Genomic DNA, 12,363 nt, shown 5'->3' with positions numbered 1-12,363 from the left:
TCTCCCCTCTCCCTCCCTCCCCAGCACCAAAGGGTTTTACTATGCTAATCCCAGCACCTGTCCCTGCCGAGGACAGCAAGAAGGGTATGGGGGTGGGGGAGGAGTGGAGTCCCATATGTTTTTCCCTGTCCTGGATTGGGAGTGTTCCCTCTGACGCACCTAGAGCCCAGAACATATGCTCTTTTCAGATCCTAAATGCTGCCTGCTTCCTCCCATCCCTGGCGGCAGTGGTTGTGAGGATCCCGGGTCCCCCTCTTCCCGGCAGTCACTCTGTTTGCTGCCCGGGAGTCGCAGGACGCTCCTCAGGCGAGGCTTGCAGGGTCATTTGCAGTAGGGGATTTCTAATTTTAGGAGCCTCTGCCACCTATGGTTGAGCGCTGCCTCGCTGGATCCCAGAAGAGAGGGGCTGAGCTGAGCCAGGCAGCTCCTTTTTATTTTCAGCTGAGCTAGTGTCAACCTGAGTGGCCCCAGAGGCCCGAGCCAAGCACTGCGCAGGGCTGCCAGAGTCCTTCCCACAAGGCTGAAAGACGGAGACTCGGGTTTGAAGCTTCCAGTCCTGTGTCCATTTGGCCTTTAGCTGGAGGATCTTTGGCTATGTATGGTGTGTATTGTATGGATTACCAATACCCAGTCGTCCAGGTAAGCAAAAGGACAGTGGTGATACAGAGTCTTGGTGTTTGCTCTCTATGTTCTTTGGGCACGTAAGCTCCAGAAGGACACTGCTTCCGTGCTGGGCTCCTTGGCTTAGTGCTTCCCAGGCCTTGGCAGCTCAGAGGCTTGGAGGCAGCCCAGATGCTCAGAGGGTGTTGAGGCTCCTATATGTGAGCAGTACCATTTGACGCTTTAACTCCAAAGTCTGTGTCATTTGAGACGTGTGTGTCTGGATTTGCATTTTTGGCTTTTTTCTCAATTTTGTTTGTTTGTAAAGGGTTGACCTGACAACAATGCCGTGTTCTGCAAAGCTAGTGTGTTGTTGCGTGCCTTACTGCGTTGTCCGGGTGCAAGTGACTTGTACGTGTGACTGCAGTCTGTCCCGTGGGGATGGTGAGCCATCAGAGCAGCTCCTCACCTATTCTCCTTCTTCTGAAACCACCCACAAGACCTCCAACAAAGTCTTGCTTGTCACCTTTTTGCTTTTGGAGGGCCAGCAAGGATGTGTGGGGCGATAGGGATGTGGGTGGTTTTGAGAGTAGCGCTCGGGGCAGGGCAAAGCCTGTATTGCAGCCTCTGCTTGGGGAGGGGGCTATATTTGGAGCACACGTGAGATTTGCTGGCCCGGCGTGTGGAGTCCTGGAAAAGCCAGAGGCCATGGGTCAGGCTCAAATACTTCTGGAGCCAAGTGAAAGATGATGTTCTCTGCACAGTCCTTGGCTATTCAGCGTCAGCATTCCTTGTCCTCACAGGCACCAAATTTATCCAGAAAACGTGAAACATAGACTAGTGATTGAAGATTAACTACCCTGAGATACATCAGATAGTCATTAAAGAGTGTTTTGTTAGGTTACCTTGTACTGGGGGTTTTATTACGCACATGAATAGAATCCACCAGCAGAAGTGTGTCTTTCGGTTGTTAAGATTTGTACCTGATAAATTGGTTCTTTGCACTTGAAACTTTTTTCTCCCTCCCCTTGGCCTTGATCCAGCTGGCAGGTTTGTTCCATCTAAACTTGAGCCAGCACAGAAATGCAGGTAATGGGATGTTAAAATCGAAGACTGTGCTTTCTTTCCACCCTAGCAGCAAAGGGGAATTACAGGCATAGCAAAAGAAAAAGGAAAACAAATCCTGAAACTCACTAAAGCAGAGTACTTGTGGTGTGTTCTGCTGTCCCTCCTCTCCTCATCTCCATTTCTATGAGTCCTATGAGTGTTAAACTAACCCAAGTATTTGAAAGCTTAGCACACTGGGTACATGAAGATCACTTTGTCAAACTAGAGGTTAGTTCTTCATCTGTGATCTCACCAGTGTGATTTCAGTGGTCTCATCCTGTCGCCTGCTGCATAAACATCCTTCTCCAGGATGTTTATTATTTTCAGTTAGGATTTGAATTATAGGAGCTAACCAAAAACCATCATGTACGTTGGGTGAATACAAAAGGGACTATAAAAGTGGTGCAGACGTGCTCAGGTGGGAGCAATGAGCTTTGCCTGGCATGATAGAGATGATAAGCTGTGCCCTGGCACTGCAGACTAGTTAAATGTGCCCATAGTTATTTCAGAAGGCTACTTCGACAGCATGGTAATGAAGCTTCAAAGCATATGTGCGTGTGATGCACGAGAAGTCAGGAGAACTCGTAAGCATTGGCATCTAGAGCCGTTCTGAATGTGCTGCTTTTTGAATAAATGCAGTAAGTAGGAAGGGATGATCTCATGGCTCTGAGCTGTACCTTCTTCAGGCTTCCAGCCTTCAGCTCTACTGCTTCTCTGTTGCTTTCAGCAACATGTTCCGCAGTTTGAGTCTTTGGTTATCCTTACAGAGGGTGGCAAATGGTGGTGGTTAATTTGGGCCCTGGTTCCATGATTTGCATGTAGGACAAGTGGAGGCCCACTTAAACTTATATCTCTTGGCCATGAGACAACATCTGAACCCTCAGCGAGGAAGGGTGAGTTGCATAGATTCACCAATTAATTTTGTTAGTCTTGTTCATTATCAGGTGTTGCTTTGGGCTCCAGTAGAGCCCAAGACAACAAAGGCATTAAGTGTTCTCAAGTCTGGTCATGTTTTCCATGGTATTCTTGAAGCTTTGGAAACTCTATCAGATGTTGATTTCGGCTAGTTTTGCGGCAATCGGAGCTCCAGCAGACCTGTGTTTCTTGTTGCCTGAGGACCTCATTGGAAATAGGGGCTTGTCTTTCGCTAAATGGGAGAAAAGGTGGATATATTCCAAGCATGGGGGAGGAGATGCTTTCTGGCCTACAATGGAGATGAAAGAGAGAGACCAGCAGTAGATCACACTGAAGGGAATTCCCACTCTGCTGGCACACGAGCAAAGCAGTTGTACCAACTGGGTGGTGCAAGTGAAGGTTCAGCATGTGGCTGGGCACCTCTTTTTCCTTATAAGATTCTTCTTCATGGCAAATACTTCTAGAGGTTCCTAATGTGAAGGCCAAAGTGGATTAGAAATTATGCTGTCCTGGTTAACAGTGGTGGGATGATGGTAGCATGTTGTTTCTCTGTCGTGAAGGTCTGCGATACAGCCTAGATCTGGGACAAGAATTGATACCCTGTGGGACAGAGGAGACTGAGTGAAAGCAGTAGTTAATTTAAGTGGAGTCAGGAGATTGTCCTGAGTGACATATATGTGAAGGGGGCCTACAAGGATGCTGGAGAGGGACTCTTCATCTCTTCATCAGGGACTGTAGTAACAGGACAACGGAGAATGGGTTTAAACTAAAAGAGGGGAAGTTCAGGTTAGATACAAGGAAGAAGTTCTTTACTGTGAGGAAGATGAGGCACTGCAACAGGCTGCCCAAAGAAGTGGTAAATGCTCCATCCCTTGTAGTGTTCAAGGCCAGGTTGGACAGAGCCTTGGGCAACATGGTCTAGTGCGAGGCATCCCTGCCCATGTCCAGGGGGTTGGAACTAGAGATGATCTTAAGGTCCTTTCCAGTCCAAACCATTCTGTCATTTGCAGAGGTCTGGTGAATGAGATGCACATTGCTGAAACCTGGTGTTTTGCCATGGCAAAGGTATTAAGGAGGTTACTGTGGGTTTTTTGCTGCTTTGAGATGGAATTTACATTTGACCCAGAATTGTGCTCCAGAATCTCAGGTTTGTAATAGGGGAGGAGAGAAAAAAAACCTAATCCAGACAATCAAGTACTTTCCCTTTATTTGCAATATTGCCTATAAACCTGTAGAGGGTGGGATGTTAAGGGTGTGCTGATGCCTTCATTTTAGGCTTTCTCACCACAGGAGTATCAGCTGGGCTGGGCTGTGTGCTCCTGCTGGCGGCCTCCTGATATAGGAGAGAAAGGGGAAGGGAGGGAGGGAGGGAGCCAGACGTCAGTTGGCAGGGAGTGAGATTGGGAAACTGAAAAGCACTCTGGGTCAGCATGGGCTGCCTGGAGAGCAGTGTGGTAGCAGAAGGCCACCAAGCAAAACCAGTGGAAATTATAACTGGGCATATTCATCGGAAGGAGAGCACATACAAACATAGAATCATAGAACGGTTTGGGTTGGAAAGGACTTTAAGGTCATCTAGTTCCAACCCCCTCCCATGGGCAGGGATTCTGTACACTAGACCATGTTGCCCAAGGCTCATGCAAGGTATCGCTGCACTGTAATTTGGCTTTTCTGATGCTAAAGCCCCAGGAGTCTCTTGAGTACCAAGTATCAAGAAGAGATGCATCAGCACAGGCATGTTGCCCCTCTGGTTTTATCTGTGTCACGAGCACTGGAGCATCAGCACAGCCCTCTTGTCTAAGTGAGGGATTGCCAGCCCTGTGCTTGGCCCTGTCTGTGGGTTTCCGTGGGTGCAATGTTGGGACAAATCACTCGTGCGTCTCAGATCCCCTCTGCCAAATGGGGGAGCAGCCTATCGGTGTGTTCTGCGGGGTCGGCGGGAGAACAAACGCTGCCAACCGTGGCGTGCTCAGGTGTTAAGGGCCAGATGCTTACTGAAGATAAATGGGAGAGGGAAAAAAAGCAAAGCTGGGAAGGAGTCCAGCTCTCTCCAGCTTTTATGATGAAAGAAATGCAGATCCTGGCACGGTGACTGCTTCCGGTTCAGCCGACGCAGCACCGTGTAACCCACGAGTTCTCTCTCCCCTTTGTGGCAGGAGCGAGGTCTGTGCCAAGCTGACAGCTCTCTCCCGAGCATCCTCCTGCGGGGAGATGCTCCCTGCCGCCTGCTGAGGGCCGGCCGGTCGTGGCCTGTCCGCCAGACCGGAGCCGCGGGCGATGGTAGGTGTGGCCGAGCCCTGCGGTCCTGCCGGGCCGGCAGCAGCGCGGGGCCAGCTTCGCTTTTGTTTGCGGCTCGCGTCTGGAAGCCTCTGCCGAGCCCCTCGCTCCCCGTTGCGGGGTGTCCCTCCCGGCGGGCAGGCGGGGAGCGCCTCGCCGGGGCTGCGGGCGGAGCGGGGCGGTCCCGGCTCGCATTAATTACCTTCGGCATTCGGGGCGGCGCTTCCCGCAGCCATCTGGCCGAGCCGGGGGGGCGGCGGGGGGAGCGGCGGCCGGGAGGGAGGGAGGGAGGGAGGGGGAAGAGAGGGAGGAACACGGGAGAAGAAAGGGAGGAAAAAGGGCTCGGGGGGCACCGCGCCGGCGAGGCAGCGCAGCGCAGGCACCCGCCGCCGCCCGCCTCCACGGGGCTGCCGCTTTTTTACGTTTTTATTAGTATTTTTTTTTTCCTCTTTATTTTTCTTCTTTCTCCCCTCCGCGGCCGGGCTCCCCCATTTTGGTTTATGGAGAAAAAGAAAATGGTAACTCAGGTAAGGTAAAGCGGGCGGGCCGGGCTGCCGGTGCCGCGGTGCGGCGGCTGCCTGCCCGGCTTTGTCTGGCCGGGAGCGGGGGGTCCGGTACGGTACGGTGCGGCGAGGAGCGGTGCGGAGCGGAGCGACAGGCAGTGGGGCTGCCCCGCCGCCTTCCCCAGGGAGACCGCGGCTCCGCGCCGCCTCAGCCCGGTGCTAGGGCGGGAGGGAGCCCCGCCGTGCCGGGGACCCGGGCAGGGCTCTTTGGAGAAGGGGTTCCCACAGTCCCCCTGCCCGCAGCAGCCTCGCAGTGCTCTCTAGGGTGAAGAGGTCCTGCTTGCGGGGCACCGGTGCTCCCGCTACCGGCTGAGCCCGCCTTTGAACGAGCGATCCCGAAGGTAAACGTCTTCCCAGGCGTTGCTGATCTGGCTGCGGTCACCGGGAGGGCTGGGAAGCCCTTGTAGGTAGCTGTAGGCGTGGGGCTGCCCGTCTGTTCCTGGGGGAAAGCGGCTGACGTTTCCTGGGAGCGCACCCAGCTGCAGGGGCCATCGCTCTTCCTCTGCCTCGCAGCAGGGTTTTATCGGACATCAGTGCCTTTTAAGGCTGCTGTACGGTTTGGGTTTTTAAAATATTTCTCTCTCTCTTTTTTTTTTTGTCTTTTTGGCTTGGCATCTGCAAGTTGCCACCGGAGGAGGGGGCAAAGTGGGGAGGAGGAGGAGAGTGGCATCACGGAGCTGGAATCCTTGGGAGTTGGGCATTATATAATGCCCCCGCAGTGCCTTGCGGAGCTGGAAGCCTTTGGGGGATATTCCCAAAGGGGGTGGAGGGAAGGACTCTCGAAAGGAACTTTTCCTCAGATCTGGGTTTCATAAGCGCTGTTTTCTTCCAGAGCTTTGCAGGTTTTTAGGCTAGGCGCATATTGTCATCTTGCCTTTCTTTTGCCCTGGTGGAACCCCCATCCGTTAGCTGCTGCCAAGATCCCGTGTGTCCCACTGCGAGGGACAGCACTTTTGTGGGTGCCTGCCTCAGAGTGAATCCACTGTAAGGAGTGACACCTGCTTTGACCCTTTCTATTTCTCATCTTGCGTTGATTGTCAGCGGCTGAAAAATAGGTCTCTGTCCACTCTTAAGGTATCTTCCCAGGCTCCAAACCCCACCTTCTGCTATTTAGTCCATTCCATTGCTGATTCCTTTTTTATCTGGACCAAGGCTTTATGTTTTGAGACAGAGGAGCTCCACAGAAACCTCCAGAGGCTTTCTGTATCTATATTTAGTTGAGTGAATGATGCTGAAAAGCCAAGGCTCTGCAATCAGGGTCCATTTGTATATTGCTGTGCCTGGTTAGATGGAGGTGTATGCCCATAAGCTGTAGGCTGGCATGTGCCTGTTCCAGAGAGTTGTTCTGCACAGCCTTGCATTGCAATCCACTGTCGGCCACAACTGTTACACACATAACCTATGTGTGTGCAATGCAGAAAGGTGCCTGGATCACCGGTACACAAGCGTGCATAGTTTGTGCATGCCTAGGACTGAGCACCCTGAAACATGAGCTGGTTGGCTTGGATACATGCGGAGCTGGGAAGGGTGCGACTCTGCTGGAGCACTGGCTGAAACAGAGGAGGGTGCATAAACTCGTTTAAAGGTTTGGGACATCGTAATAGACTTCAGGGAAATCTGCCTTCCACAGAGATTGTTAATTTACTGACATAGGAAAGGAGACATTGAGACCATGCATTATTAGTATTGGTTGACCTTGAATTACAGTTGTCTTAAGAGTATGTACTATCTAGGATAGCTTTCAGGATTTGTGCTGCATATTTATGCGCTGATGCTGAAGAAGAGGCATATTAAAGTAACCAGCAGGGGAGGAGAGCTTGGCCATATCTCAGTCAGGGTCTCCGCATGAACTGTGAATACCCCTTTCATGTGGAGTTGAGGAAGAGAGTGAAGGTGAGTTCAGCTGTAGCATAGTGCTGCTGCTTACAGGGGGAACATTTGGCTTGCAGGCTGGTCCTTGGCAGCACTTCACCGCAGGTTCGGCCAATTGTGAGGCTGGAGGAGCGTGGCACATCCAGGATAGTATCCAGAGCAGTGTTACTCTCATTCTGCAGTGCCTTTTGAAGCAGTGGAGTGGCCTTACTCACAAACTGTGAACTTATTTCGCTGGGGCTCTGTCCCTTTTATAACAAGTAAATGTTGTTAGTATGTTAAGCTGGTAATTGCCACTGAATGAATTCAACATTGCTACAGCCTTTTGCTCTGTTGGTTCAGTTTTCAGAGAACATTGCCTGCCTGGTCTGTGCTCTGTTGTGTTTTAGGCAGCATCTTCCTTGGAAATCTGGGACATCAGCTTCTGTATAGGCATGAGGGGCTGGTAAAACAAAATAAATGGGGTGTGTGGGGTGGGAAAACTAGAAACACTGATGAGAAGAAATGAGAAATGCTGGAAGGTAGAAATGTGCTTGAAAAGGAAGAAACTGAAATTGCTAATGAGAGCAAGAGCTCAGATTCATTAACAGAAAGTACCCTCGTCTTATCCCCCTTAATCCTAAATCAGTGAAAATGAGTGTTAAACGAGGCCCGGTACATCATGTGCTAATTGCAGATAAAAGAGAGTCTTTGGTGGACGGGAATTATATGCCAAAAGGCTTTTTCTCTGTGCGGTGCATGGCGAGGTTCCTGGCTTGCGTGGAGCACAAAGCCCTCCCTTTCTTGGACAGCCCAGTGCCTTGCTGGCGTTTTCCTCCGAATCTGTTTCCCATCAGGGCTGGGAGAGGGGGAAGGTGTCGAGCATCGCAGAGAGTGGGAAGGGAGCTGCTGCCTCCTTAAGGAGTCCCGCCAGCCCATGTGGCAGCCAGCAGTGCCGAGCAAGCATGTGTATGTATGTATGTATGTATGTATGCCTTTGTAATGAATCCCCCCGCCATTGTCTGCTCCCCTCCCTGCTGCCGCTGATGGAGCCTTTCACCTGGGCAGTTGCCTGCTGGCGGGTCTTCTTCCAAGATGGGAAGAGGAGGAGGAGGAGGAAGGATTGCTCATGGTAATTCAAGTCAGACTGGGGAGAGCTGCTATTTTCTGACTGCAGCACCCCATTTTCCCCTCTTCTGCCTTGAGTTCCCAGCTTTTGATGTGGGTGTAGGCAGGAACATCTGAAGGTCCCCTTTTGTGCAGCTGTGGGATCATCAGTCTCCATTTTGTGGCACCATCTGAAGCATCTTTGCTGCCCTGCCTGCCAGCATGCTCCCTCGTGTCCCCCCCAGCACCCCTCAGAGGCTCCAGCCAGCGCCGTTTGTCTTGGCACGTGTTTGACTTGCTACGCTCTGCCCAGGGCTCAGGGAGGTGATGGCGTTTGTAGCTTTGAGACTAATTTATGTCCTTGTTAAAATGAACCAGCAAGCAGCCTCATTTTTTCCAGAGGTTTTCTTCCCTTTCCCTTCCCCCTTCTATAACCCCTTCCCTCCCACACCCCATGTCTAGCTGTGAGACAGCCTTGTGCAGCCAAAAGTTACTTGCTCAGTCACTGATTATTTCTTTTAATTGGAAGAAAGACCCCACAAAACCAAAGGCAGAGCTCCTTAAATGGAGATCTTATTTAAATCAGAGCAGCGGCTGACTCATTAAAAGCCTCTCTGTCTCCTTTTCGTTCCTCTGCCTCATTCCCTTTCCCTATCTTTCTCTACCTCCCGTTACAGTAATGGTGTGATAAATCAGATCTGATCTTTGTCTGTACTCTGTGTTGGGATCTTGCAGGGGGTGCATATTTGAGGAGGTGGTGGGGAGAAGACAGGAGATGGGGAGCCCTGTCACGACAGCCACCTTGTGCTAGCTAAAATTGTACAATGCATCCCATTATAGGAGACCGTCCTCCTTTGTTTGAACTGTCTGCAAGGGAGACTGAGTCCCAGCACAGCCTCCCCCCTCCTGTCCCCTTATGTCTGCTTTGGGATCTGTTCCCCTCCAGGCAAGCTGGATGCTGCAGGAGTCCCCTGCTGCCCTAAAAGAAATAATAAGTTTAAAAAAAGATCATTTTCTCCGTGTGGTTGTAGGCTTCTTTTTTTGCTGACTTCTCTCAGGAGCTATCTCTATTCCCCTGTCCCTTTTCATTGCTTTGAGGATTGCATCTCCCTTTCCTTTCAAGCCAAGTGTCCTTGCGGTTTGCTTTTCGGTTTGGTGTTGCCCTTGTAAACTTGTGTGAGCAGTCTGAATAGGATCACTCTCTTCCCTGCTCACAGCCTTGTGCTCTTCCTCTTTCTTGGTTGATATCTTGTGTTGTTTTGTTACCTGGCTCTGAGCCTATGCCTGTCCCTGAGTTTTTGCTTCCCTTCTTCTGTTTGTCATAGGACTTTGTTTTAGTGCTGCACACACCGTAGGTGCACGCAGCAAAGGTTTGTGTGAGGGGAATCCTGGCCAGGCCCTTCTCCAGGAGAACTTCCCCTGGGAACTGAAAGACAGATCTGCGGCTTAGTCCTCATTGAAGGACATGGTTGCTCAAGGTGGGCCTATGGGTTGTGTCTGTGACTTTTGTAATACTGAGGTTTAACTGCTGGGTGGGAAGGGCTTGTTCTTAAGGGCTTAAAAATCAGAACCCTGTGAGTGTCTTTTAAAGTTCTTTTCTCATTACCACCTTTGCTGAGCACTTTCAGATGCATTGGAGTAGAAGCAAACTGAGCTTGCAGTGTGGCCTTGGGATGGCAGAAGCTGCATTCTATGTTGCCTAGGCAGGATGGTGTTGTCAGAGGGAACTTGATACAGCAGTGCCATTTCCTTAAGTCCCTGTCCTAGAAATAACCTCACTGCTCCCTAATGCATTTCTCCTGCAGGTGACTAAGTAACTACCCCTGGGTACCTGGGAATTGAGAAATGAGGATGCCTAAGTTTGCCACAGTACGTGCTGTGATACTCACATGGAAGGGCTGTGTAAATTTAACATAGTGGTTTATTGTTATTTTAAGAACTATTAATTTGTGAAGTATCTGGACTAGTGAGAAGGTTGTAGTGAGCTACCCAAAAATGCTGAAAGTTGAGAAGCTTGGGAAGCCCTTAAAACCAGCAATGTTTTTCCCTGCAAGTTATTAATTCATAATGGCTCCGTTGCACTTAATTAGTATTGACCAGCCTTCTACTATGAAATCCTAACACCAGTGCGGAAGGGAGCTGCAGTGGGGAGTCTGATGGTTTCTAGATCTGGAGTCTGGTCTTAACTGCTTCATGTAAAATGCTGGATCTTCCTCGTTTAGACACATTTTCAGCAGATGATGTGTGCAGTTAGCCACCCCTTAGCAATGAGATCCTTAACCTGTTTGTCTCCCGGGATTTACTTACTTGCAGCTCTTGGAGATCTAGGTACTGGGGAGGAGGTGGTTAATTTGCCTCAGTTTGCTCTCAGATATTATGTAAAAGCTTATGGTCACATACTCTTCCTATCTGACATGTTCCTTGGAATCAGAGTCGAGAAATGTTAACTTTCCTACCCAGAGGTATTCTGGTGTGCTCCTGTAGCGTTACTTATGATCCTGTGCTATGCAGGATGGGTTTTGCTGGGCTCTTGGAGGTTGTGCTACGACCAGTGGGGGCTGGCAATGTATAGGCTGGTTCTGTAGGGTTTGCAGAACACAGAGCAATTAATGCTCAATTGAAAGCTTTTTGCAAAAATAGAGTGCACTTTGCCTATATGAAAGAAAATAGGACAAATGCTGGGCCTGTTCAACAGTGTGCTTTGTTTAAAATTGACATCTGACTTCTTATTTTTCTTTGCAAAACTGTTCATCGAGCAATGCTATTCACAAACTGAATTGAGAGTTACCAGGATAGTAGCGGGAAGGTACTTCAGTTCTGGGGCATTTCTGTATTTTAAGTTGGGAAAGAAACCTTCAATTGTTCTTTTTCTTTCTGTGTCTGTGGTGGTCTTTAATCACATGATTACATGCTATTTTTTTCCACAAGAAAGGAAAGCAAAACCAGACAACCCTCCACCCGTCTCCATCAGCTCCAGTATATGTGGCACTGTGATGACCTCTGCAAGTATCAGTAGCAGGGTTGGCTGTCCCAGATGCATCCCACAGACCTCTGCCACTTAACACTGCATGTGTAATTAGCTGTCATTTGCTGTGCAGGCCAGCTTGATGTGTGTTTGCCAATTGGCTTTGTGTATTTGCTGACAGCAAAGAAGTGGTGATGTTTCATAATATTAGGCTCTGGTTTAGGCTTTGGGAGTGTACATTAGTAGGCACATTTACCCCTCACTTCCATTCCTGCATGACCTTTCCTGTCTCGCTTCTGCCATCCATCATGGATGGATGTCTTCTTTCTCTCATCTTCTCCTTATTATCTCTGGTCAGTAGCTTCTCTTACACCAGTCCATGTCTATGCTAACCCTGTCTCTGCTCCTCTCCAGTTACGTGTAATTGTGTTTCAGCAGACTAATTCTTTACCATGATCATTTCAGTTTTTTCTCAGCTGATTTTTAGGTCTTCTTATTCTTTCTCTGCTTCTCCTCCTCCTCGTTGTCCTCGCTACAGTCTCCTTGTCATGTACCTTTTTAATTCTCCACCCGCTCCTTGCATTCCTCATTTAGTTTGCCTTTTCTGCTCCTATTACAGCCAAACTTGTCTGATCTATCCCTTCCCTCCCCCCCCAGTAAGTGTCCTGTTGACGCTCAGGCTTCTTATCTGTATTTACTTTCCTCCCACTACACTTTGACATCTGTTTCTTTGGTCTTTTGAATTTGAGGTGCATAACTTGCTACCCCACATTACTTGATCCCTACGAAGGGGATGGCGCAAAAAATACAGCGGTTGGGTCATCTCCCTGCTGTCATTGATCTTCAGACCTGGATCTGACATGGCTGGTTTCTTCTCTGAAACCATGTTCGTCCCCCAAACAAGAGCATGAAATCAGAGAAAGCGGGGTTACAAGTGGCGCTGCCAGCCACCCTCTCTGTTTCCTGATAGAATAAACC

General features: G+C 49.8%; 1 protein-coding gene across 33 annotated transcripts in view; it reads left to right on the top strand.

Annotated features, from left to right (window-relative positions):
* Positions 1–12,363, top strand: part of RBFOX2 (RNA binding fox-1 homolog 2) — a 166,655-nt gene that overhangs the window by 80,435 nt on the left and 73,857 nt on the right. The window contains exon 1 of one of the 33 annotated variants that reach the window (XM_061445119.1): positions 283–639. The exons of 29 other annotated variants lie outside the window; for them this stretch is intronic. In XM_061445119.1, the coding sequence (XP_061301103.1) occupies positions 595–639 (45 nt within the window). In that variant the 5' untranslated portion in view covers positions 283–594. Of the gene's footprint in view, positions 1–282; positions 640–3,812; positions 3,817–4,755; positions 4,903–5,195; positions 5,427–12,363 lie in introns of those variants that run through there. 3 more of the 33 variants (XM_061445126.1, XM_061445123.1, XM_061445121.1) reach the window with 3 other exon arrangements.

This window comes from Pezoporus flaviventris, unplaced genomic scaffold, assembly GCF_033815535.1.
Source record: "Pezoporus flaviventris isolate CSIRO_AGI_PZ_B2104156 unplaced genomic scaffold, CSIRO_AGI_Pfla_v1 ptg000002l, whole genome shotgun sequence".
NCBI classification, from domain to species: Eukaryota; Metazoa; Chordata; class Aves; order Psittaciformes; family Psittacidae; genus Pezoporus; species Pezoporus flaviventris.
The sequence above is the reverse complement of the archived record's forward strand: the minus strand, read 5'-3'. Positions and strand labels throughout refer to the sequence as shown.